Source organism: Penicillium odoratum (assembly GCF_028828045.1).
Source record: "Penicillium odoratum strain IBT 22623 chromosome Unknown utg000005l_segment0_segment0, whole genome shotgun sequence".
Lineage (NCBI taxonomy): Eukaryota > Fungi > Ascomycota > Eurotiomycetes > Eurotiales > Aspergillaceae > Penicillium > Penicillium odoratum.
In genome coordinates this window covers 2,549,293-2,574,762 of record NW_026643147.1, presented here as the reverse complement: position 1 = coordinate 2,574,762, position 25,470 = coordinate 2,549,293, and the positions used below count along the sequence as shown (strand labels likewise).

Below are 25,470 nucleotides of genomic sequence, written 5' to 3'. Positions count from 1 at the left end.
AGGCGTTAGGTTGCCTTGGAAATATGAGGAAACATCGGCGGATGCTTCATTAATCTAGTTTTCGTCTTCCTTTGTAATTCAATCTATCTTCTTCATATTGTCTATAGATTTGAAGTGCCTAGTTTCTTGGACTTTTGGGCAATTGCTTGGTTATTTATAAAAAGAAAGAAACTTCTACATGAAACCATATATTGATGTCGCGACGTAAATTCTCAGACATTGTAATTGCGAAGATCAAGATTCGTGGCTGACGCAAGGGAGAACTACATTGTCCGTATTGCGGCTGGAGATTGTCATTCCGATCGGCTTCGGGGCTGTATGACTTTCTCGGATAATTCGGCATCTTTGATGTGTTTCTTCCTGAATTTCAGGACATACATGGAAGAAGGCAGCAAGGAGGTATGCATTCTTTACCTATGATCTATAACATTTGAATGATGTAACTGGGGTTGACTAAAATGAACCCAAATTAAGTAACGTCAGAATATTTGAAAGATACAGCTTCTGTTACATAAGATGCTTGGACTTGAATTGATTGAGTGTCAACTATATTGTGATCTATCAAGTTCAAGAAGCTGATATTGGCCGCTTCTGAGGCTAACATGAGGTCTTCGTCAACACCAATTGCCCACATCACTAAACGCCCCATCGAATGAGAGCGACTTGACACTGTATGTAAATGATGCCGAGGATAAGGCTTGATCGAGTAATTCCAAGCATAATTCACTAGCCCACATTAGACAAGAACCTGGCCGGCAAGCAATGTCGTAGCAAACAAGAGTTGTAAGCACTCGTTTCCGAACGTCTGTTGAAGTACTGAAATACAAGGCTGAATGAGAAGTCTTTACATCCATGTGGCAGACAGCACAATGTGTATCTCAGCTATCGGATAGTCTTTTCTCTCTTGAACTATTAATGGGCTAAGCAAAATCGGCAGAGCGCGACCGAGCTTCGGCCGCTTTTGACGGTGCCAAATTTCCTCATCCTATTCAAGATATGAAGATCCCATACATCAGTTTCAAGCCAAGGGCCCGGGCTACTGGGCTCCTGATTCCTTTCTTTCGTCGCTGTATCCGGTGATACTGCCTTGGGAATCGATCAATGTTCTTTGTATATGGGACGAAGAGGGAATTTCAATGAACGAGAGGAGCCCTGATGTACACCAGTATCATATAGTACTTATCTAATAAGGCTTTCTGGCCCTTAGAAAGGGCCTTCAGATAGTATATCATTTCATTCATCTCTACATGCTCAACACATCTGGCCAGTATGCCAGTTCTCTATTCTTGCCAAAGGTCGTACCTTCAACTAAGCAGCTTAAGTTCTTAAACCGTCAAGACCAAATGAACATTCTAGGAAAAGGCCAATTGAAACCCCCCTAAGTCAATGATGTCTTAACTCCTCCCAGAACCCCTCAGCCGTCCAACAAGCCATTCGATTCCCTCATTAATACCTTCCCAAATCAAAACCGACCCCTCAAAGACCTTAAACTCCTTCATACCAACCTCCTCGAGCCTCAATACCCCCAGAATCTCTTCCAACGAACACAGCCCTTCACCATCTCGCTGATTAACAAGAACAAGCCAGGGCACCTCATCAAACTTTGTAGGAACCAGCTTCGCAAGACCTTCCTCTTCAACATCAACGTCTTTGCCCTCCTGCTTTTTCTTCAGGATCTGTTCCTCAGTCATCCTCCTCTCTTTGCCGGTCATTTCCATCGAAATAAAATCAGGTGATTCATACCAATCCTCTTTGGAGCGAGAATTCACCACCCAGATTGCTGCGTCGGCATCCTTGTAGAAGTTTCGTCGAAAGATCTTGTGTCTAGGCGATTCGCTGTATCCGATGTCACTGACGATGAATGTGATGTTCAAGGCTGTATTGTGGCCGATATGGACTTTGACATTGTCGGGAGATCTAGAGGCGATGTCGCGGTGGGTTGTTATTGGGGCGCCTTTATCTGTAAGGCCTCTAAGGAGGGACTGTTTGCCTCCGCGGTAATAGCCGAGGATGGCAATTTTGTAGGTTGGTTGTGGGGGTCGAGTGAGCAAGCTTGTGAGATAGGATAACAGGGACATTTTGGTGCTGGGGACTCGGAGGTTAATTGGAGGTTCCAAGGTTCTGAGGTAGGGCTTTTGTGGCTTTTATAGTTCAAGCTTGGATTGGAAGCCTAATGGTTAGATGTGGGTCTAGCGCGATGGCTGATTACTGTGGAGTATCTAAGCTACCTATAGGCTTATGATCTAATGACATTTCGTGTCTAAATTTATGGTGTATAGGCAGATGGGTTTCCAATGCTTCCGCTAGTCCCAGTATATTCGTTCTATATGGTATCAAATCAAATCCCCATTCGCATGCACAATAAGCAAAAATGACGGACACGGGATGAGGCGGGACGACTCGTCTCACATGGTATTGAGGAGTAGACGCAAAGAGAAGTAGATATAGTATCGCGGTACTGCTTCCGCTATATGATTCGCTTTTCACAGTTAATGGCGTCCTTACCGGTACTTCTCCAAGAACTCAGAGTGGAACTTCACGATGCGCTCGACCCAGTCAGTGCCTGGTGCAAGGAAGGTTGTGCGGAAGTGCAATGTGTTTTCCTTCTGACCGAAGCCAGAGCCAGGGACGACGCACACACCCGTGGCGTCGAGCATGGCCAGACAGTAGAACTCGTCGGCAGCACGGCCCTCAGCCTTGGCAGCCTCAACGGCCTTTGCAGGGAGGTTGATGGTGGGGAAGAGGTACATGGCACCCTGGAAATGATAATTAGCAGAAGTTGTAGGGGGTAGCGTTGATGATGCTTACCTGAGGCTCCTGGCACTCAACGCCCTCCATGCGCTGGAAGGCATCGTACAAGGCAAGAGCACGCTTGTGCAGGCCATCCCGGATGCCGTTGAACTCCTTCTTGTAGAGCTCGAAGCTAGGCTCGCCCTCGCGAGGCGGGTTGACCATGGTCTCGAGCAGGCACTGCGAAACGACCGGAGGGCACAAAGCGATACTGACAAGCTTGTAAATCTGCTCCTGGACCAAGGGATCGAAGCCGACCAGCTCAAAGTAACCACCTCGGTGACCACACTCGCCAACCATACCCTTGGAAGTACTGTGCAGAGAAACCAGCTCCACGTCGTCGTACTTGCCGGGGTGCTCCTGCTGGAGCTGGCGCAGGCGCTTCTTGAATGAGACAAACTCGCCAGTGAAGACGTTAGTCTGATACACCTCATCGGCAATGACGACAAGATGCTCCTCGGCGGCGATTTCAAGGACCGCCTTAATATCGTCGGCGCTCAGCGAGGCACCGGTAGGGTTACCGGGGTTAATAACTGCGACGGAGCGCACATTAATGTTCTTAGCCCGGGCGTCCTTGATTGACTGCTTAATTGCGTTGACGTTGGTGCTCCACGCCTTTTGTTCTTCCAAGTAGTAAGGCACGCAGTGCGCATTCAACAGTGACAATGTGGCAGTGTAAAGTGGGTATTGGGGAATGGGAACCAAAACACCGGCATTTGAGTCATTGCAAATAACATTCAGCAGGGTGCTCACACCAGCCGAGGCACCTCCAGTCAAGAATAAGTCCTGCGGGTTGGCAGGAAATCCATCACGCTCCTCAATGAACTTGGCCACACTCTCCCGGATTCCCAGAGCACCCTGGCTGTGGCTGTATGCACCAACACTCTGCACATTGGCTAACAGCGCCTTGGCCCGGTCAATCACATCTTGCTTGTATCCAAATGAAGACTTGAGCGCCTCGGAGTTCTCCAATAGTAAAGGGTTTTCGACGAGACTGAGGACTTGACGGAAGAAGGTAATTGGCTTCTGATCGAGTTGCTGTGGGTTACCAATGTTCGCAAAAATGACGCTCTCAAAGGGTAATGACTTATCACCCTCAGTCAGGCGCTGACGGTAGGTCTCGGCCTTGACGGCCAGCTCACCTCGCACAGCATACTTGGCCGCGCGAACGTTCTGGTTGATGTTGTCAAGATTCAGGCATTTCTTTGACTGGGTGGAGGTGGATAAGGTCCGCTTGGTGTAGGCGACGCTGGTTTGAGTCATAGTGGGCTCTGAGGATCAACCCAGGCGTTAGTAAGATATCAAAATATGAGTAATGGTCAAATAGTAATGAATAGTATAGATGAGAGTGAAGAAAGCAGAGTGAGACGAGATGGGACTATATAAGGTAGGGAAACAACCCCTCTCTCCACGGTAGTTCGCGAACTATATATCGCGCAGCATATGATCCCACGTACCTGACCAGGCGGAGAACCTCCCCGCAGCACCAACAGTCGGGCGAAGTAGGAGACCATTCGGCCGGGTAGTAAGCGCACGCAGCGGAGATGCCCGTACACTGAGCTTAAATTGCCAGGACATTATAATCAGCGGTTCGTTCTGGGCCTCTTTGACCCTTTTCAAATAATATGATCGGACAAAACGGTTACAGCGCATGAGAAAAAAGGATCCAAGGACCGATTGGGCGGTGTGTGAGTCAGCATTGAGTTTCCCCACATTCGGTGAACCCAAGTTAGAAATGATTCGACCGAAATGTAATCTGTTTACCGGACGAGAGTACCAATGGTTATACGCGGCATCTACGATAATAAAGTACGGTGCATGGTTCATCACGCTTTAAGCGCATTAACCTCGGACTGGCGCCCCTTGGGCTGGTGTTAGGTCGATCTTCCCTCGGAAAGGCTTGCCCCGGCCCCCAGTGGACTCCTCCGTGGGCCCGTCGTCAGACTCCGGAGCCGCCCGATGCGGGGATGTATATCGCTTCGTCATGTTTCAGGATTGGACGAATTATTGAAGAATCATGGATAGAGTATAATATCCAGCTATCGACTGGAAGTCTAGGAACAGGCTACGATGCTAGTTTAAATCGAACCACGGTGACATGGACTGGTTTCTTTGGTTCATACCTAGGTATCAGAAGTACATTTATCTTTCCTCTATTTAGCTGCGCTCACTACCCCGAAGACGGACAGCTTGTCCATACTTCTGGAGCTTGGTGATCAGGGCATCACCGTGCTTCACCACGTCCGCATACTGCTTGTTCTTATCGTCGGGTCGGTTGGTTTCAATAATTCCGTTGACACGGTCGATAGTGCAAGCAATGCGGTTGCTGGAGATGAACTTGGCCAAATCCCTATATCTAGATTAGTGACGTGCGTAGATTGGAAGTGTGGGAGGAAATACATACCGGTCCAGGTAATCCACAGTCACACCAAAGTCATTGGCCATAGTGTTCAGGCCGACCACCCGGTAGCTCTGAAGTAGCTGCTGGTAGGCGCGTAGTCGCATTTCCCGAACAAACCATGCGCGGTGCTCGTGCAAGTAGTGGTCCTGGGTCAAGAATTGGTCCTCCACACCAGCAAGAGCCACGAAGAAAGTACTGTAGTTGCCATTGTACAGGCTGTTCACCAGGTTTGCTAGGGGCGAGAAATCAACCGGAGCCTCATTTTCTGCTTGTTCGCTAGAGCCGGTTCCCAATGTGGTCAGGTTGATAACAGTGGTGGCACCGGCAGCGGGAGTGGATCGTGACACAGTCGCATCCTTCATCTCCTCGTCCTGAGCACCGGGACCCGCTGAGATCTCGCCAGAGAGGGCAGCCAGTTGGTCCTCTCCGGAACCCAGGATGGCCTTGATCTCTGGTGCATCCACCACCTTGGCCTTGAAGTCCACCCGCTTTAGGGACAAGGATCCCGCAAGGACTGAGTAGATAACGAGCGAAGAGTAGCTGCAGAGTTCATAGCTGGTAAATGTTGACAAACTATCAAGGAGAAGAGGGGCGGCCAAGCTGTACGAGCGGATGGTAAGCAGGTGTAATCCCTTGTATGCCTTGAGGCGGTTTCTCCGGTCCCAGTCACCACCACTCTCAACCAGGGTCTCTGCGCGTTCGATCGTCTTCTTCACAAACAGAGCATCGCCGAAGAACAGTCCGATGCGGATCATGGCCAAGGCCAGGTCGATCTTAGTTCCAAGGAAACCAATCTTCTCAAGGAGGTCATCGTAGGACTCGATGGCTTTGTCCTGTGTGAGAATGGCGTTAGAGGTCATTCTCTCACATGGAAATGGGTATTTTCCCCTACCTTATCACCAACACGAGCCCAGAATTCCGCCCGTTTGCCCTGAGCAGCCTGTACCTCCGTTTCACCCGCAGCCTCCTTTGCGTCATCCTCCTCCTTCTGGAAAGTCTCCAGCTCCTTCTTATTATCGTCAAGCAAAGACTGGTAGAGTTTCTCGTCCCATGGGAAATCGATGTTTTGGGGCGACTTTTGGGAGGCGAGCATGTTGGAGGTGATGAGAGGCTTGGAGGTCGCGGCATGAGAATGTTGTGTGACACCCTCCCCAGCATTATTCAAGATACCCTCAGTAGGGTGAGCCAGGTGGCGGTAGAAGGGGGCCATCTTGCGCTCGGCGATGGCATCTTGCAGCTTCTTTAACGAGGACTGGCGGATGGATGAGGCGCATGCAGGGTTGGAGATGTTAAAGACATGTTGGGCGAGAATGAGATCAGGGTACTTGATGTACTGAGGATCAGACCCCATGATTGCGGATCAGTACTGATAAATGATAGGAGAGAATTAGAAAACCAGGGTGCGAGATAGAGATTGTCTTGATGAGATGGGACTGGGAGGAAGCGATACATCACGTAGCTGGACCCAAGCTCAGCTGGCGGAATGTTTATCCGGACCGGTCCCTTTCTGCCTCAGGCTTTGAGATGTTCATTGTGCAAAACGGTCAACATCTCATATTCCCCATTTCTAGACATTATGAATCCGTTTGCCAATCGATCTGGTTCATAGGAAGTTCCTTTATCCTCATGCTGATCCACAAATTGGGTGATGCTCATTCGATGTCTTTGGCAACGAGATTATGAGCTCTTCCAAACGGCATGTTATTCTATGAAACCCGATCTTATCCCTGCTAGTTCAGTACCCCTATGTACTAGCTATAGCGCTATGCGTTGGGCAAACCATTTTCCAGATACGAAACCTGCTAGCTCCTTCCACCTTCAACCACCAAGGTGCACATAGCCAAGGCAGAGATCTAATTCCCAATCATTAGGATACGAAGATGGCGATATCTTCAATTTTTCAATTATAGGAAACTTCATATCCTAGGCCCCAGGAACTCTTCCAAAATCTTCAAAGCTGAACCTCCTAGCACTCCATCTATAACTTGGATCGGACCCCTTATCTCCATTACCACGCCGGACATTGAACGTCCGGGGGCGAGAATACTTCCTATCGAGAAACTATCATCAAGATGTCCAGAAAAACTTTTACCACGGAGATTATGAATCATGTCTGTAGTTGTCTCGAGCTGCCGGACTCGCGCGCAATTCGCAGTATTTGCAGCGCCCCCTACACTAATTCGAAGGAGGCATTTGCTGCTGCTCGAGACAACTACAGATATGATTCAAACGAGAAAGTCTGAAAAAGTTGGAAGAATTTGCTGCGAATGAATACGAGCCCATGAGCTATTGATTGTCCTACTCATATTTGAGGAGGAAGAAAGAATATACATTGGAGACTGTAAGCGCATTGGGCATGCAGATGATTGAATTGAACAATAGCATTCGGAAGTAGCGGATTATCGCCGCATTTTGGAGTCCGAAGGTTTTCAAGACACCCTCACTTGACGTGTCGCACAATCTAAAAACATGTCTACAATCGGATTGCAGTCTCTAACGATAACCAACTTGATAGTAAGCCAACGTCGCCCTTGGTCCCTCCTAAGGGCGGTGGCATCAAATGGACTAATGCCATTGAGAAACGAGATAATTCAAGCTTGGCGAGGGGTCTGGAATATCATCCGAGATCTATTACCGCTGGATTCTTTTTCCCTTAATAAGCTCGGATTTTGTGGTCATGGGATTCGGATCAGAGACACCTTGAGTCACATCAGTGGGATGCCAAGGGCCGTCAAAAGACTTTACACTTTTTACAACGATGCACAGGCTTGTGTTTCCTTCCATGAATGGATCAACAATCTGAAACAGAGCCGTCTCGAAAGAGAGGCAAGAGCTTGCCTGGAGGTAAGGCTTGCTCCGATTAAACCCCACCTGTATGTCAGCGCAGTATTCTGATACGATTTTCATAACCTCCGTAATTGCCGATTTTCCTCTATCTAGTCCAGGGAGTCCTAGTCCCCAAATATCGGGCCGACGGATTAGACGTCAATTTGAAATATGGCAGCAACGTATACAACGGCAGATCAGAAATCGTGTGTTATAGAGGAATCCGGTTGGTCAGTTGAACAGCTTCAAGGTAACGCTTCAAGGATCTCAAGGACTTTCTTAAATCTACCTAGGTGTATACATCAATTCATTCCGTTATAGCCGCTTTTTTCTTCAAAGTTTGGAATAAAATCTTACCTCCAGCTCTCTACTCTACCCGGTCGCGTGACCGGATGCACCTAATCCACTTTTAGTGGGTTTGGCCCAAAGCAACCGCACGTGCATCCCTTCATAGGGCAAGAGATATAATGTCGAACCCTTGTCACAATGAAGATCGACACTTACGCGTTCAAGTTTGATTATCTCTCAAGCACAAGCTTTTCGGTGACGCCGGTTGGACACGGTACAACGGAAGAGACCGAGGATACCGTGGACCCCGCCTGAGGGTGATAGAAAAAAAAGCTTTCATTGGTCTTTGCCCCATCTGGGAAGGTTTATGCTTAGCGCATGGGCAAAAATGTGGAAAACTACCCCACCCTTGCAGCATCCCGCTTCGTTTATTGGTGTGTCCCTTTCGACTTAGATGAACATGGCAGGCCGAAGCTGATTCGGGATGATTCTCGGGCAAGGCAAGGAATTTTCATTTTAGCGTCGTTTTCTTCCTATGCTACTTGTTTTGCTTTTCTCTTTATCCTCTCCCTCAGCTTGAATCTTACCAACCCGGTGGTAAAGTATTGTGATATTGCATCACGAATCCTTTAGCTTGTCCACGGTGAGTGATAGTCCATAACACCTCGCGGAGATGGCTTACTAAATTTGCTTAGGACCTCTACAACGGTGACCCGCAAACATGAGCTCCAAGGAAATCGAACCCCAGACATACTCGGAGAAGGACCCTGGTCCACTGGAAGAAGCTGCCCCACACGGCCTGCCACCTCTTGAGGATGCGACAAAGGGTCGCTGGGAGCGCAGCTGGCCTACTATTGCTTGTGGTGCAGGTCTCTTTTCCGATGGTTACCTCAATGGTGTAAGTGCATGAAAAAGACTAGCCGCTGATGTGTGCGCCTGTACATATTATTTTTTGGGGAAAGCAGGGTTCCTGACAGCTTCTACTTTAGGTCATTGGCCAAGTCAATACGATGCTTGACTACCTCTATCCGACTGCATATGCCAACTCTACAGCAAGCCAGAACGTCTCATCGATCGCCTTTGTCGGAACTGTGGTCGGCATGCTTATCTTTGGCTACACGAGTGACCACTGGTCGCGCAAGTGGTCCCTGATGATTTCGACCATTATTTTGTTTGTATTTGCGGCTCTTTGCGCAGGGTCGTATGGATACCACGACAGTACGTATGGGATGTTCGCAGCTCTCACTGCTTACCGGTTTTTCATCGGAATTGGCATTGGTGGTGAATACCCAGCCGGCTCGGTCGCTTGTGCAGAGAATACCGGCGAGCTGAAGAGTGGCCATCGCAACCGGTGGTTCATCATGTTCACCAACTTTCAAATCGACTTTGGGTTCGTTGTGTCGGCTCTTGTGCCCACGATTGTATGTGCTATCTGTACTCAAGATCACCTTCGAGTGGCCTGGCGTATCTGCTTGGGGCTGGGTGTTATTCCTCCCTTGAGTCTCGTCTACCTCAGATACAAGATGAATGAGCCAGAAGAATTCAACCGTCAGCGCATGCACGTCTTTCCGGTTAAGCTGATCTTCAAGTTCTACTGGAAGCGCCTGGTAAGAACTCACCACACTGACCATGAGGCCTTTTCCTTCTAACAAATGTATAGTTTACCGTGTCTTTGATCTGGTTCATCTATGACTTTTCGTCCTACTCCTTCGGTTTGTACTCTTCGGAGTTCTTGGCTTTGATCCTGCCCTCGACCGCACCACTTTGGAAGAACTTCGGCTGGACCACTGTGATCTACCTCTTCTACATCCCCGGATCTAGCCTGGGAGCTTTTGCCAGTGACTGGCTTGGCCCAAAGCAGACACTGGCCATCGGAGTTTTCGCACAGGGGGTAGTTGGATTCCTCATGTCCGGGTGCTACGGTTGGCTTGCCACTGAGAAGTATATGGGTGCTTTTATCGTGGTTTACGGGTAAGTCCTTTGGCTTCCCTAGTCGGACCTAGTCGGATTTTCACTAATCAGCATAGTGTCTTTTTGGCTCTGGGCGAGTTTGGTCCTGGTGACAACATTGGTCTGATCGCGGCCAAGACCAGCGCTACCGCCATCCGTGGACAGTACTACTCTTATGCTGCAGCCATTGGAAAGATCGGTGCCTTTGTGGGTACTTACGTCCTTCCTATTGCTAAAAAAAATGCCCCCAACAAGGTCCGCGCTGGCCAGGATCCCTTCTTCATTTCCAGCTCTCTCTGCATTCTCAGCGCTGTCCTCGCCTGGTTCCTTCTCCCCCAAATCAACCAGGTACACTGCCCATTCACAGCAATATTCCAGACTCGAATCTAATCCACACTAGGACACAATCACTTACGAGGATGAAAGATTCCGCGAGTTTCTGGCCGAACAGGGCTATGATACGTCGACCCTGGGTACTGATCTAGAAGCCCGAACCCAGCTCCCCCATGCGCCTTAATCTTCGCCAGCCCCTACGCCGGTACTGACCCGCTTATCATCAATCGCCCACAAATCCCTGCTGTATGTTTCACGATGAATGTGCTCTGCACTTGACACCCTACGCGATAATCCATGGCCCAGTAATCAACCACTCAACGATAATACGACAAGACCTTGCGACGATCCGGCCACATGACCCCATTGCGACGTGAACCCCTTGAGAAATCCCTTGCGACGAAATCTGTTATTATGGTGAGCATTTTCCGAGCTGATCTGGCGGTGATCTGCCTCGGCGATGCATTTCCGAAACATTCTATTGCTCTTGTATGTGTATGTAACCCGCTTGATTTGTGACTAGCGGGTTTATCATTATAATAATAGTGTGAAATCAAGCTTCTAGCCCCAGCTTGGTAAATCTGCCTATTCAAATAAGTAAATGTTAATGATAGATGTCAATATAGACTAGCAAGCCTGTGACATAGTTACGAGAACCGATCGGAAGATTAACCACGAATCCAATAAACAACGAGCCACATACAGACTAGTGTCTACGGAGTGAATTGAAGGCAATAGAAATGAATCTCAAGCTGAATTTAGATGAAATAAACAAATCACCCAATATAAGACTTTCACATGGAATGCGGCAGATGAAAGACGTCAGATCGGGGAAAGAGACGGAGTTCACTCCACACTTTTCCCTCAACCGAGGCCCATCGGCGGCTCCAGACGCCGGTCAATTACCGGTCCTCCCTTTTACCCCGGTATTATTACAACCTTCTCTTTTAAACCATCCATCCTATTTTGGCTTGTGACCTCTTTTCATCTCCCTCGCTGAACTCCCGACCCCCCGAACCCACCCCGGAGTCTACGCGTGATCGTTAAATCAGGAATCATGGTCGCCGACGCTCTCGTTTACCACCCTGCGCTGGCGCACTGGCTGCGCTTCGTCGCGACAACAGGTATGTAGATACTCCAAGATACCCTGGGACTACCTGTGTTCATCCACATCAAAACGAGAGTCAAATCGAGCACAGTGCAATGCACTCGCTGCACGATGATACCCCTCCCGCGAATCGAATCCGATCGAATCCACCGGGTAGATGGAACAGCGAACATGCTCACCTCCATCCCACTCATTTACATTGAAGATAATCCAGCTAACGATAGCTTTCCCATAATTTAGTCGGTCGCGACAAGCTCCTCCGAACCATCCAATACTTCTCCCGCTTCTACGCCTGGTACCTATTCCGCACCAACAAGCCGCAATCCGCAATCGACCCGTACAATGCCGTTAAGAAGCAGCTCGGCACAACGCGCAAGCTTATGCGTATTGGCAAGTTCCTCGAACACCTCAAGGCTGCCTCCGTCGCTCTGGATAACAAGGGTCCCGTGGACCCTGTCCTGCGCTACTTGAGTGTCGGTCGCCAGCTCGGTTACGCGGGCTACCTAACCCTTGACATGGTGACTGTTGTTGATGCGATCGGGTTCCGCAAGCTAGAGTCTGCGAAGCGGTTGCAGGAGAGTGCGTACCGGTCTTGGGCGGCTGGTCTGATGTGCAGTGCTGTTGCGGGTCTTTACACTCTTTTCATGTTGCGTGAGAAGGAGAAGACTATTGACCGGAAAGAGGGTGAGGGTGTTGTGGAGGCGAAGAAAATTGAGAAGTATGATTTCTTTTTGTCTGGTCATCGGGGAATAGATTTGCTAATGTTTCATACAGGGAGCGCTCTGCTGCTCGGGTACAACTCGTCTCTGATCTGTGTGATCTTGCGGCCCCGTTGTCTGCGATTGGTATTGTCAACCTTGATGATGGCCTGGTCGGTATTGCTGGTACCGTTAGCTCTTTGATCGGTGTCTGGTCTCAGTGGCGCAAGACCGCATAAATTCGGACTGCGGCCGTTTTCCAATAAGTCAGGCTGAGCGAGTACGACAGACTCGGTTATACCTGGAACCTGTATGCTGGTATGAAGGAGACGCAGGGGCTGGTTCTGACTGCCCCTAGGTTCTCAGTTTGATAGTTTCCGCGTTTATATCCTTATATGTTCATGAACAACTTGTATCTCTTTTTTGGAGCGGAAACGTCTAGATGCACCATTTTTCGAGTATATAGCAAATTGTATTTCGTCTTCTCTGAACTAAGCTTGAGTAGGACGTATGCATGAAGTTTTACATATACTTTGTTTTAGAAATTCAACGTCGTACTCATTCTGCTAATAAAAAGCTTGGATATCATTGTCATCAAGACCATAGCCCCATATCCTTCTCATATCTCATCTTCCATTCCAAAAACATCTATAGCTCGGCATCGCGGTAGGCTTAAACAGGGCAAGTCTGAGAAACGTTAGCAATCCGCACTCCAGATACAACGAAGGATCAACGAACCGCGCCACACGATCCACAGGTCTTAGAACCACCAGTCATAGTGGCAGCGCATTTGGGGCAGCTAGAGTGTCCAGACATGATGTGCAAGGAATCGGGATATTTTGATCTATCGACTAGTCAGAAGTAAGCTCTCCTCTGGAACACATGCAAGCAAAGCCGGGTACCAGGATATGCGAATACCATACCTGAAGAGGATGAACTGGCTACCAAGGTAGAATCTGATGTTTCGAAATAGGCGAGTGATCGTTAGGGAAAATGTCAGCGAGGGGCAGAAGAAATAATCCACTTTGTGTATTACCCCGCCGTGCCCAATGGCCCCGCTTTGTGATAAGCAGAGGATGTTGCACATGTGCATATATCATTACATAGTTGGCATTTTACCATGGCTTGACCACATGTTCATTAAACAAATGCTTATGGGTATGGAAAAGACAAGGTATGATCCATACGTCAAGAGAGTATACTGGCCAAGACTCTCGAGTACGTAGAACTATAATACCTCAGTCAAAGCCCATTTCAGTCTCCAAATCATCACGCGTCCACATAATCTCCAACTCCATATTCGCATCCGCATACATCCTATCCCGAACCTTATCCCCCAAACAAAAAGTCGGCCGTTTATCAAACCCATGAATCACATCCTCAATCACAAATCCCCCACAACGCCTCATCCTCCCCTCATCTACAAACTGACAAATCCTCTCCCTCAACGCATTCCCCTCCACAAGCAACTGATCCCACCCACGAGTATAAATAGCAACAGCCGGCGGAAACGCCTCAAGAACCAGTTCCATCGGCGCCAACCCAGGCGACAAATACGGATGCGCCATATTAACACTCTTCCCATCCACACCCTTTGGCAAATTCTCGCTTACAATATAAGACTCATCAAAGAATGTTAAGACACTCTGCGGGATCCACGATCGTTCCGCCGCAATGGGATTCGTAGCATCCCGCTCCGAGCGAGTCCGCGTCCAGTCCACGCTGGGATAAAAAGCCAATGACCCAGAAAGTTTAATCTCATTCTCCGTTTCGAGCCGGTTGCGCTTTTCGAGTTCTTCATGCAGACGTAACGGGACTGTTAATGAGAGATTCCCGCCTGCGCTAAAGCCGCAGAGAACGAAGCGGTCGCGGTCAAGATTGTAGTTCTCGGCGTGGTCCCAGAGCCAGAGGATGGCGTCGACGCCGTCTTCGATTGCGGTGGGGAATGGGTTTTCCGGGGCGAGTCGGTAGTTTACACTTAAGAATATGCTGTCTGGGTGGGCTTTGGTGACGGAGTGGGCCCAGCGTGCGTCGTCGATGGCGTGCCCGATGGAGAAACCGCCGCCGTGGAAGTTGATTAGCACTGGGCGTCTGTGGGAGTCGATGTCGCGGGTTAAGGAGATTGTTGAGCTGGGTTTTTGGTTTGGTGCCGTGAAGAGGTACAGTTCTATTGAGCCAGGAGTTTTGCTGACTGTTGTTGGGATGGTTATCTCGAGGCTGGGATTTGGGGGGAGTGGCCAGGAGAGGTAGCGGTCTAACCAGGACACAACTCTTTGCCAGAAGCGTAGCTTTTTGGCTTGTTTTATGAGGGAGTCACGGGATGATTGCATGCTGATTTTTGTCTTTAGCTTAGGATGACTATGTTGGTATTCATATTGAGGTGTTTGTAAGTTGTAACTTTATAGAAGCTTACTTACCAATGACGTAGGGAAGGTGTAAGACAGGCGAGTTGCCTTCTTACGTCTTTGTTTGAATTTGCACATAGCATTTTTTCTAGATCTCATTCTGGTCCTAATTGAATATGCCAAGTTTATGGGCTATTGACTTATCGGCAAAGGCGTAAGTAAATGTTCATAGTATTAATAACTGCTATGCAAGATCCTTGCCGATGATCTGCAGCCGCCCGAAAGATCACCAACTAATGTGGAGCGAATTACTCCACACTTAGATGTAGGCACTTAGAGTACCGGCTCATATATGTCTGTGACGATGATCAAGTCTAAAAACCAGAAAGAGCTTGCGAAGATAAAGGGGCCGTAATGATGGCGAACAGGTGCATGTTAGCCACCCTCGCAAGTTCTAACCACCACTACAGTCGGTCTTTGGCATTACTTCAAATGTTTAACATGCTCTCATTCTACCTGCGCCACTCGAAGGCTCAATGCTCTATAAAATAGTTACTTTGAAAATGAGGGTGGGTTTACCAGGGCTAAATGATTACTTACCTCACCAACCTCGTATAAAAAGAGAACTTCTCCCCTAGTGAAGAATAAACCAAGCTTAGTCCTCCTCTCGTCCGAAACCACTTATCATCCAAAAATGGTTCATCTTCCTCATCCCCTACCCGTGATCGTATGCGGTCGATCAGCCGCAGTCGGAAAGCCCGTAGCAGAGGCTCTACTCCCCGAACTCGAAGGTAGGGTTCAGCAAGCCTCAAGCCAAAAACCAAATAATTCCAACACTGAATCAAATACTAAATCTAGCCAGTGGTCCACTTTATTCAAACCAATGATGCGGCTCTAGCGGAGATTCCCCACCTTCTCGCCGGGCGGGATCCTAAATCCCCCCACGAGAACGGGGTGGGCTCAGGGAATTACAGCCAGCCAGCCCGGGCTGTCATTTTTGGTCGAGGATACTCTGAATCTGAGGTTGAGTCGTTTCGAGCTGTGTGTAAACATGTAAATCGGGATCCGGTGCTTTGGGTTGTTGGGGATCCTTCGAAGAGACAGCCTGGCCCGCCACCTCCGGGATATGCTAAGATCGCTGCTCAGAATACCAAGGATGTCGTGATGAAATGGAAGGAAAATGGAGCTAACAAGGAGGAGATTATTCTTTACTGAGTAGTTCGGTAATATATATTCCGCTTTAAAATGTTTGAGATTCAAAGGTTAGCTTGACTGTTACTTGAAGATGGAGCACATATATATATATGATGTAAGTCTGTGGGTAACAAATATATATATTCAAAGAGGATCATTATGCGTTTTATGGTAATCTGCGGTCCTAGATGAACAATCCTTTTCTATATATGTAGGAGATCATTTAAATATGTCTGCTATTTGTTTCTGAACTTTCTGTTTTCAAGGTTGTTTGGTGCGGGTTTTCTGAATGGATTGCCGACAGGCTGATGCCTTCCCACAACGTAGAACATGGAACTAAGCAAGTCGCTACTTGCTGCTATCAAAATAACCAATACTTCAATTTCTTACAAGTTTCGCCTTTAGATGTTTCTTCGAATGTTAAGATGAGGAGACGATGCTCCAGGGCTGGACTATATTTTGCAGATGATATGATGTATGCCCCCGCATTATGGAATTTAGGATGACGTCCAAACATTCAATATTCCCATGACATGAGTGAGCTACGGCTAGGCTCTCGAGTGTAGATAAAACCTGAGCTGTGTTGTTACTTCCCGATGTTTCCTTAAACGGTCGGACATGCATGTATCACGGATAGCTACGGCCTGAGCAAACGAAAAGAAGTCTGCGTTTGTCCCAAGGATGATGCAAGTCGCTAGGTGGAGGAACCCTCCACGCTATACCCCGCATCCGTGGAAGCCACGCGACCGGCTTCCCCATACAGCCAAGGCTTGCCAAGCGCTTTCAATCCAACGTGAAGTACGGAGTACTCTGAGTACTCTGTACTCCATATGAAGTATGTGTGTATTGGCAGCAGCTTTTCGCAGATTGAACTCGGGTCATTGATGAGCGAAGGTGTCACAAGGCGGCAATTCTATTCAAGAGAGCCGGGCAGTAAGGCAGCGATGACGTGCAGGATCGGGTCGGAGAAAATAGGAGACGATTGATCTACGTGCGTCACTTTCTTCCCGCACCAGGCCGTTTTAGAAACCGGAGTGACAAGACCAGGGAGGTTTTTGATAGGTTGAATTGCAATAAGAAACTCGATGTCACGGGTGAATTAGGAAAAGGGAAGGGAATGTGATTGGTGAGTATATGTTGATAATCGTTAAGCCGGGATGGGTGATAAGGGAAGAGTTCCGGGGGTGAACCCGGGGAGACCGGGGGAGAAGACTCGGGACTTCCATGGTATTTTTCCTTTTTCCTGGAGAGAACGAACCTTTACCCCACTTGAAACGAAAACTAAATTAGCTAGTTTGAAACCGAAGTTATTATTAAAATGTGCTCCGTAAACAGCCTCGTTCCAGACCTTAGAACTCGGGGTTCACGGGTTCACGTGTTCATTTTCAAGTCACGCGTGAGAGTGAGTTTTGTAACTAATTTACTCAGCTGATTGTTTCTATCTCTAGGCTATCCCTAGCGACAAAAATAGCATAATAGCAATTTGATACGTAAGCTTTTGAAACAAAATCGCGCAAAGAAGGCATTGGTTTCACCTCCCGAGATCAGAATCCGTTCGGCAGCCCACCACCGGGATGATCTGGGGTTGGGATCGAACAGGGCCATTGGGCTTCTCAAGCCGAAAGGATGCAAACATGGAGCATGAAATGACGACCGAATAAGAAAGGAGGAAAATAGTAAAACCAGGATCCATTTTTCGGGACCCTAACGCCTTCACGGGATGTTCCATGCCTCAATTCGTGAGCTGGGCCGAGACCGAGAATCCCCAGTACTGAGATCTTTTTCTAATTGAACAGTGAACACCGCACAAGAAATTCCAGAAAACCCTACCAAGCGGCAATATCTTCTGCCCACCGGACTATCCCTGGTAGATGGAAATATACGAGCTCTGATTGGTTCGGGCCGCCGGGGCTCCATTTTGATGATACATCATCCTCGGCTGGTTAAACGCCGTTATTGGAGAAGATCTCGGAGCATGGGAATAAAATAAAAATGAAAAAAAAATCAACTTCGTTCCGACCCCGATGACGATCGGGGTTCCAGATTCTCTAATGTATTCGCAATCAATAATTTTCATGCAATCCGAATTGAAATCGGCGAAGAAAGCCGAAAAGCATCAAGAGAATTCGTAGCCGATAGAGAGAGACTTCCGTGATCGACCTAATTATGTCAGCTTTTCCCCCGCGAATTGCTTGGATTCGGACTAGTGGAGAAAACAACAATCTTGGTTAACTTTGGCTTCAACCTGGTGAGATCATTGCGCGTCATTCTTTAGTTCATACTTGTAGTAACTTTGGCTTTTCACGAGCTTTAGAAACCTAGGTAAAAGTGATGCTCATAGATAAATTTGAAACCTTGACCACATTCCTGCTTGAACTTCTACATCTCCTCTCTACAGAAAGAGACAGATCTATACTCTGTAACAAATTTGAGAACTCCACAATACTGCGGCTTTTTTCTCTTGCATACCAACGTATCCACCTGGTCATTTCCACTCCTTACTTTTCCGGTTCATCATCCGTTCCCCGGGTGCATTTCGTGTCCACTTACAACCTTTCGGGTCAAGTCGGACTTTGCCTCCCCAGGTATTTGCAGTCGGCAACGCTTCACACATCACCAACCGTCCGTCTCAGCTCGGCCCTCCGCCCCGACATCACCCGTGCAACTGTGGAGAAGCACAGGGGCAAAGGACGAGAACACATCTGAAAGTAATGGCCCCGCCTGAAAAGAATTATATAGACCCCAACCGCCCCAGCTCTCCAGGTCCCTTAGCATCAGATTTCTTCCAACAACAAGTCGCAAAGCAACGAAACAATAACTATCATTCTACTTCACTCAGAAAAATGGTTGCTACATCTGTGAATCGCACTGCCCTCCACCCTGGCGGTGTCCAGTATGTTTTCCCTTCCTTCTATCCTTTTGATCACTGTCGCTAACTACCTTGAATAGGCCTGGCAAGGGTCACACCGAGTTGGAGGAGGAGCTGCACGAGACTGCCCACATTGACTACGACCGTGTTGCCATTATTGCCAACCCCGCTGTCCCTGCTCTGTACGAAGATGCCCTTGTTTACGAGACCGGTACCGCCATTACTTCCAGCGGTGCTTTGAGCGCCTACTCTGGTGCTAAGACTGGCCGTTCCCCCTCCGACAAGCGTATTGTCAAGGAGGAGTCCTCCGAGAATGAGATCTGGTGGGGACCTGTCAACAAGCCCATGACTCCTGATGTAAGTTTGAGTCTTTTTTTCTTGCTTTGCTATGAGTGATTTTCCATTGTTACATATTTGTCGGGACTATGCGGTCTGAGGACCGCCCCTGCAGATGGCCCGCTGGCTCCACTCCACCCTGGGATCCCTTGCATATGCAGTCCAGGATCAAGCTTTTCTGGAACTTGCGTCTGCAATTTTCCAATCTTGGTTCCCTGTGATCTTTTGCTGTTTTGGGATCTCTTTTTATTTTGTTGCCCGCTTTGGGACTTCATTGGCATGACGTCAGACTAACAAATCCATCTTAGGTCTGGCGCATCAACCGTGAGCGTGCTGTTGACTACTTGAACACTCGCAACCGTATCTACGTTATCGATGGTTTCGCCGGCTGGGACGAGCGTTACCGCATCAGCGTTCGCGTTGTCTGTGCCCGTGCCTACCACGCTCTGTTCATGCGCAACATGCTTATCCGCCCCTCCGCTGAGGAGCTCAAGAACTTCCACCCCGACTATGTTATCTACAACGCTGGCTCTTTCCCCGCCAACCGCTTCACTGAGGGTATGACCTCCGCTACCTCCGTTGCCATCAACTTTGCCGATAAGGAGATGGTTATCCTGGGTACTGAGTACGCTGGTGAGATGAAGAAGGGTGTCTTCACTGTCCTCTTCTACGAGATGCCCGTCAAGCACAACGTCCTGACCCTTCACTCCTCTGCCAACGAGGGTGAGAACGGTGATGTCACCGTCTTCTTCGGTCTGTCCGGTACCGGAAAGACCACTCTGTCTGCCGACCCCAAGCGTAAGCTGATCGGTGACGACGAGCACTGCTGGACCGACACCGGTGTCTTCAACATTGAGGGTGGTTGCTACGCCAAGTGCATCGGCCTCTCCGGCGAGAAGGAGCCCGATATTTTCAACGCCATCCAGTTCGGTTCCGTCCTTGAGAACGTTGTCTTCGACCCCATCACCCGTGTTGTCGACTACGACGACGTTACCCTCACCGAGAACACCCGTTGCGCCTACCCCATCGAGTACATTGAGAACGCCAAGATCCCCTGCAAGAGCGACAGCCACCCCTCCAACATCATCCTCCTCACCTGTGATGCCCGCGGTGTCCTGCCCCCCATCTCCAAGCTCACCCCGGAGCAGGCCATGTTCCACTTCATCTCCGGTTACACCTCCAAGATGGCCGGTACCGAGGACGGTATCACCGAGCCCCAGGCCACCTTCTCCTCTTGCTTCGCCCAGCCCTTCCTCGCCCTCCACCCCATGCGCTACGCCCACATGCTCGCCGACAAGATCAAGGAGCACAAGGCCGATGTCTGGCTCCTCAACACCGGCTGGGTCGGTGCTGGTGCCACCACCGGCGGCAAGCGTTGCCCCCTCAAGTACACCCGTGCCATCCTCGACTCCATCCACAGCGGCCACCTCGCCACTGTCGAGTACGAGAACTACGATGTCTTCAACCTGCCCGTCCCCAAGTCCTGCCCCGGTGTCCCCGACGAGCTCCTCAACCCCAAGACCAGCTGGACTGCCTCTACTCCCTTCGTCGACGAGGTCTCCAAGTTGGCCAACCTGTTCAACGAGAACTTCAAGAAGTACTCCGACCAGGCCACTCCCGAGGTCATGGCTGCTGCTCCCCGCGTTTAAGCGTGCCCGGGAACGGTTTCAAAATTGGCATTTTGGTTTTGGTTTTGATTTTTCAGACTTTTATAAGTCATTTGCATGGCGTGCTGCGTTGGCTTGATCTATTCCCCTGGATCTCGACCTTCTCACTTGAATCGGCCCAAGTGGGAGGTATATTCCTTTGATTCCATTTTTATTTTGATATCTCTTTATTTCTTATGTACTCTGTCATCTTGATGGACATGTTCGACGACTGGCTCAATCGAAGTTCCATCTCGATTACCTTTAACGATAGCCAATGAATCAGATATTTAAAACAACTTTCTTCCTTGTAACCTCCGTAATTTATTCAAATGGATTACATGTCGGCGAATCATTCGATTTGCATATTTCAACTTCCAGCCTTTTATTTTGATTAACTAACCAGACGCTGATAGTATCGAACCAAAGCGCCCAGCATGAGAATATCGCCGAGAAATGTCTAAAAAGCCGTGGAGGACTTTGTTCATTAATATCCCGTGCCCTCACGTTGCACATCTTCATCATTCGATGGATAGTATGGAAATGTGCGAGCATCATAACGCATCCTAGATTGACAGGCATGTCGAAGTAGTGTCCCCAGAATTACAAAAGGTGATCAAAGATTTCCCTCAAAGTTTCCTATCCAGCACCACAGATTCTTCCAACTCTAATTACATTTCCTCTTGGCCTTCTGGCTATTACTGGTATGAGGCTGAATCAAGCACCCGTGACCGCAAATGGCTTTATCCGTTCATGCAACTACATTCAATACATCACACCCTACCTAGAGGTACATGAGGCACACCTGACGGTCACCCAATAAGATCAAGAGTGAATTTGAGCAACTGCGTTACCAACTGAAATAGATCACTGGTTTTAGGGCTCCCTTCCCTCTGAAGGGATGATAGGTTACTAATTATATGGAACTCTAGTTCATACCACGGTGATAAAATAAGAATTGTCCAGCAAATTAAGAAAAACACAATATGTTCTAGTGTCTTTCTAGTGGAAACTTCAGTCTGTCCTGTATGCGATCCATGATAGGCTCAGATGGTATGTTGGTTGCTAATTGTAGGAACATTGATGGGTGGTGGGTGAATTCCACAAGGCTTCAACTAGGTAAGTCCATACCGGGATGAGATTCGGTTTGTGATTTTGCTGATATTGAGTCTTTAGTCAAGTCAGATACTGGAGTGACTAATCGACTCGGGACACTGTTCTGTGATAATTCCCTGTGGGCTAAGAAGGTCTCTGGATGTAACAGTGGATGTCAACGTCCTTCAGTACTGTTGAGGGGAACAACTCTAGTCATAAGCATGTAACATGGAATCATGAATATTGTGATATCCAGCTCCAGTCTCATGTAAATCTTCCTTTAAAATATCAGTTAGTATTGTTTTGCTGCTCATGAAAATAATTGAGTTGATCAAAGAGGTACAACGGAGCACTGTTAAATCCGACAACTATTCAATTTTAAGGAAAGCTTGTGATACTGGTCTATTGTGATTTCGGATATATCATTGTACGGTGATTTTTAACGTTTTGATTATCATGTACTCCGTGCCCCATATCCCACTCCTATTGCCGAATCACCCCACCGATCCCGTCTTTACATCCCGATCCACCATAATTATCCTCGGCTCCCGAATATCTTGCCGGGCTCGGATCACCGTGTTCCTAGACCTTAATGCCTAGTGCATTTTCCGCGGAGAGTTCCACTTAGCTGAGGTCATGCTTAGAGTGCAGACTATTGTTGGGGTAGATTCCACTTTTCTATTGGTTTCTTGCTTAATCAGGCTGGGATTTTCGACAGGATGACATTAAGGGTACAGTATTTGTTGGGGCCATTGGATTTGCTTGGCAGTGGCCTAGTGGGGCTAGATGTTCTGGATCTGAGATCGACTTGAAACCATGCATAGTCCAAATTCGATGTAGAAAGTGATTTGACCATATTGTTCTATGTTTTAGCAGCAAGTATTCGGATGATAACCATGGACGGTCGTCGTCTGTATACAATATTTTTCTGTATGGGTGAACTGGTGTTCGAACCCGTGGACGTTCATGGATCATTGGCTAATCAGCTCCCTTCGTATTAGCACGCGCAAATTACCAGGAATACAACGAAGCATGGCTTATAGATTGTCAATTGTGTAGTAAAGACTTCGGAAATGGCCGTGGGGAACTTGTTGTAGTCATTGCTATTGTTATCAAGTGGCTCCACGGGAAAGAGTATCTGATCTACGTAGTAAATCAAGGTCCAGGACGGGATAGTCGCTGAGTATCACTGCAATTTCATTAAACAGTGGAGACCTCGTATTTTAGGTCGAGTCCCATGTTGAGGTAGATGTCTAGCATGTCATTTCGAGGTGATGTCAACTCGTCAAGTTTCCGACAGCCATAGCCGAGTGAGTCCCGCGGGGCGGTCTCAACTGCTAGCCGATAATGATTTGCCACGGCGTCAAATTATTGAAACCAGCTTCAATGGCCAGATGGACAAGGCGGAGTCCTGTCCTCCGCGATGATAACCGCTCCACAGACGTACCGCTATGATGGCTATAGCTCCGATAATGGATCTGGGGTGAGTATTGGAACTCCAGAACTCCCAGGGACCAATCACTTCACCTGAAATATACGGTCGTGCAGGAAAGCGCCGGTCTTCGGCGGAATAGATTCCCCTGGACATACGGGTGGGACTAATATTTTGCCTCAACAAAGCCGGTTCGTGTCAGGGGCAGATCCCATTGGCATTGTCAGTAGTGTCATTGGTCCATGAAAATTAGGCGGGGCTTGCTGAGAGTGTCAAAGCTGGCGACCCACAGTTAGTTGATATCCCCTCGGTACGGGAAGCGGAAGCGGGATAATATTACTGAGGAATAGCCGATCAATAGGTAGAGATCCGTCCCACCGAGACAAGTAAGAAATGAATCCGTGACTTTGGTATGTCTGTTGTAGTTTCCCTCGGGCGGGTACCCGACCGATTCTCGTACAAAGTGGGGTTCCGAGTCTACTAGTGGACTCTGGGGTGACGTGGAGAATATCAGATCTGATAGTCGATGATAGTGTAGTTGGATAATAGAATATGTAGGGAGGGGGAAAAGGGAAGAGAAGTAGAGATATCATCCTCTATATAAGTTGAAATGCCTCTCTCTTCTAATGTTCTGTACACATGACAAGCTTTAACCCCCGCAATCTCAATGTAGATCGACGTAATTGGTCTTCACCCCACAATTTCACTTTTACGGATAACCTAACGGGTCTAGAGTCGACCCGGTTGAGAATTCGGTTGTTCGCGGGGTGGATTCCTTCCTATAAGTCCCGCTTTTCCTATATAGTACCGAGTAGATACAAGGTTATATAGCTCAGACCCCTCCCGGTTAAGTATTATTGAGTCTCACTAAGTATAACTGGTGTTTCCAAGGTTTCCCCCCACACTCTTGAGTCTCCTCTTCTCTCCCGTGGATTCATTTCCAAAGACAAATCCAGTGCAACGTCATAGGTAAGTTCCATGTTTCCACGGCACGAGACTACCGTGGCTTCTGAATTCGCAACTAAAGAAAGAACAGCAGAACAACCTCGATCGGAACCCTTGAATTTTTTTTGAATCTCCTGGTAAGCTAGAAGTATTGAGCTAGCAAGAGTCAGAACTAACCACCTCCAAGGCATCATGGCTTCCAACTCCATCAAAGATTCCAGTGCGGTCTCCAGCACAGCAATCCTCCAAAACCCCTACATCCGCGCCGCCCTTCCCTTCATCAACGGCGGCCTCTCTGGCATGACTGCCACGGCCGTAATCCAACCAGTCGATATGGTAAAAGTCCGACTCCAACTAGCCGGCGAAGGAGCAAAGACAGGACCCCGCCCCTCCGCCTTCGGAATCACCCGCGACATAATCGCAACCGGCAAAGTCCTCGACCTCTACACAGGCCTTTCAGCCGGTCTCCTCCGCCAAGCAGTCTACACAACCGCTCGCCTCGGCCTCTTCGACACATTCATGCAAACTCTCAACGCAAAAGCAGACTCCGCAAACACAAAAGTCACCTTTGCCGAACGCGCCGCCGCAGGCCTCTCAGCCGGCGGTATCGCCGCCATGATAGGAAACCCCGCCGACCTCGCCCTCGTGCGGATGCAATCCGATGGACTGAAGCCCGTCGCTGCACGGGCCAACTACCGTTCCGTCTTTGATGCGCTGGCTCGCATCCCGAAGAGTGAGGGCATAGGCGCGCTGTGGGCTGGTGCCCTTCCTACGGTTATCCGTGCGATGGCGCTGAACATGGGCCAGTTGACTTTCTTTGCGGAGTCCAAGGCTCAGCTTAAGCAGCATACGAATTTGTCGGCGCAGAACCAGACGTTCGCTGCTTCTGCGATCGCGGGTTTCTTTGCTAGTTTCCTTTCTTTGCCGTTTGACTTTATCAAGACGAGATTGCAGAAGCAGCAGAAGGATCCGAAGACGGGACAGGTTCCTTACCGGGGCGTTATGGATTGCGCACGTAAGGTTATTGCTGAGGAGGGCTGGATGAGATTCTATCGTGGCTTTGGTACTTATTACGTTCGGATCGCTCCTCATGCGTTAGTTTGCCCCCACTTTAGCTTCATGGACCCACAGCTAACTGATCTGCAGTATGGTGACCCTCATCGTGGCCGATTACCTCAACTTGATTACCAAATAGATCGCTTTTTTTTTAAACC

At 48.6% G+C, this 25,470-nt stretch overlaps 9 protein-coding genes across 9 annotated transcripts; 5 read left to right on the top strand and 4 right to left on the bottom strand.

The window, feature by feature from the left end:
• Positions 1 to 1,394: 1,394 nt before the first annotated feature.
• N7520_006497 (uncharacterized protein) lies at positions 1,395 to 2,078 on the bottom strand (the record flags this gene model as incomplete). The annotated part of the gene is made up of 1 exon (XM_057140431.1): positions 1,395 to 2,078. One exon carries the CDS (start codon positions 2,076 to 2,078, stop codon positions 1,395 to 1,397), a length of 684 nt encoding a protein of 227 aa, XP_056994437.1.
• Positions 2,079 to 2,501: 423 nt separating this feature from the next.
• Positions 2,502 to 4,053, bottom strand: N7520_006496 (putative alanine aminotransferase; the record flags this gene model as incomplete). Its single annotated transcript, XM_057140430.1, has 2 exons — positions 2,502 to 2,756; positions 2,809 to 4,053. 2 exons carry the CDS (start codon positions 4,051 to 4,053, stop codon positions 2,502 to 2,504), a joined length of 1,500 nt encoding a protein of 499 aa, XP_056994436.1.
• An 894-nt stretch (positions 4,054 to 4,947) lies between these two features.
• N7520_006495 (proteasome regulatory particle lid subunit RPN7) lies at positions 4,948 to 6,542 on the bottom strand (the record flags this gene model as incomplete). Its single annotated transcript, XM_057140429.1, has 3 exons — positions 4,948 to 5,140; positions 5,195 to 6,024; positions 6,084 to 6,542. The coding sequence occupies 3 exons, from the start codon at positions 6,540 to 6,542 to the stop codon at positions 4,948 to 4,950; spliced, it is 1,482 nt and encodes a 493-aa protein (XP_056994435.1).
• Positions 6,543 to 9,026: 2,484 nt separating this feature from the next.
• N7520_006494 (putative MFS phospholipid transporter (Git1)) lies at positions 9,027 to 10,772 on the top strand (the record flags this gene model as incomplete). The annotated part of the gene is made up of 5 exons (XM_057140428.1): positions 9,027 to 9,203; positions 9,295 to 9,912; positions 9,966 to 10,276; positions 10,333 to 10,603; positions 10,656 to 10,772. The coding sequence occupies 5 exons, from the start codon at positions 9,027 to 9,029 to the stop codon at positions 10,770 to 10,772; spliced, it is 1,494 nt and encodes a 497-aa protein (XP_056994434.1).
• Positions 10,773 to 11,645: 873 nt separating this feature from the next.
• N7520_006493 (PEX11 family protein) lies at positions 11,646 to 12,633 on the top strand (the record flags this gene model as incomplete). The annotated part of the gene is made up of 3 exons (XM_057140427.1): positions 11,646 to 11,712; positions 11,937 to 12,414; positions 12,471 to 12,633. 3 exons carry the CDS (start codon positions 11,646 to 11,648, stop codon positions 12,631 to 12,633), a joined length of 708 nt encoding a protein of 235 aa, XP_056994433.1.
• Positions 12,634 to 13,632: 999 nt separating this feature from the next.
• N7520_006492 (uncharacterized protein) lies at positions 13,633 to 14,724 on the bottom strand (the record flags this gene model as incomplete). Its single annotated transcript, XM_057140426.1, has 1 exon — positions 13,633 to 14,724. One exon carries the CDS (start codon positions 14,722 to 14,724, stop codon positions 13,633 to 13,635), a length of 1,092 nt encoding a protein of 363 aa, XP_056994432.1.
• Positions 14,725 to 15,433: 709 nt separating this feature from the next.
• N7520_006491 (uncharacterized protein) lies at positions 15,434 to 15,954 on the top strand (the record flags this gene model as incomplete). The annotated part of the gene is made up of 2 exons (XM_057140425.1): positions 15,434 to 15,530; positions 15,602 to 15,954. The coding sequence occupies 2 exons, from the start codon at positions 15,434 to 15,436 to the stop codon at positions 15,952 to 15,954; spliced, it is 450 nt and encodes a 149-aa protein (XP_056994431.1).
• Positions 15,955 to 18,644: 2,690 nt separating this feature from the next.
• acuF (phosphoenolpyruvate carboxykinase PCK1) lies at positions 18,645 to 20,787 on the top strand (the record flags this gene model as incomplete). The annotated part of the gene is made up of 3 exons (XM_057140424.1): positions 18,645 to 18,826; positions 18,883 to 19,159; positions 19,447 to 20,787. The coding sequence occupies 3 exons, from the start codon at positions 18,645 to 18,647 to the stop codon at positions 20,785 to 20,787; spliced, it is 1,800 nt and encodes a 599-aa protein (XP_056994430.1).
• Positions 20,788 to 24,448: 3,661 nt separating this feature from the next.
• Positions 24,449 to 25,451, top strand: N7520_006489 (putative mitochondrial dicarboxylate carrier protein; the record flags this gene model as incomplete). Its single annotated transcript, XM_057140423.1, has 2 exons — positions 24,449 to 25,350; positions 25,403 to 25,451. 2 exons carry the CDS (start codon positions 24,449 to 24,451, stop codon positions 25,449 to 25,451), a joined length of 951 nt encoding a protein of 316 aa, XP_056994429.1.
• Between the last annotated feature and the right edge of the window lie 19 nt (positions 25,452 to 25,470).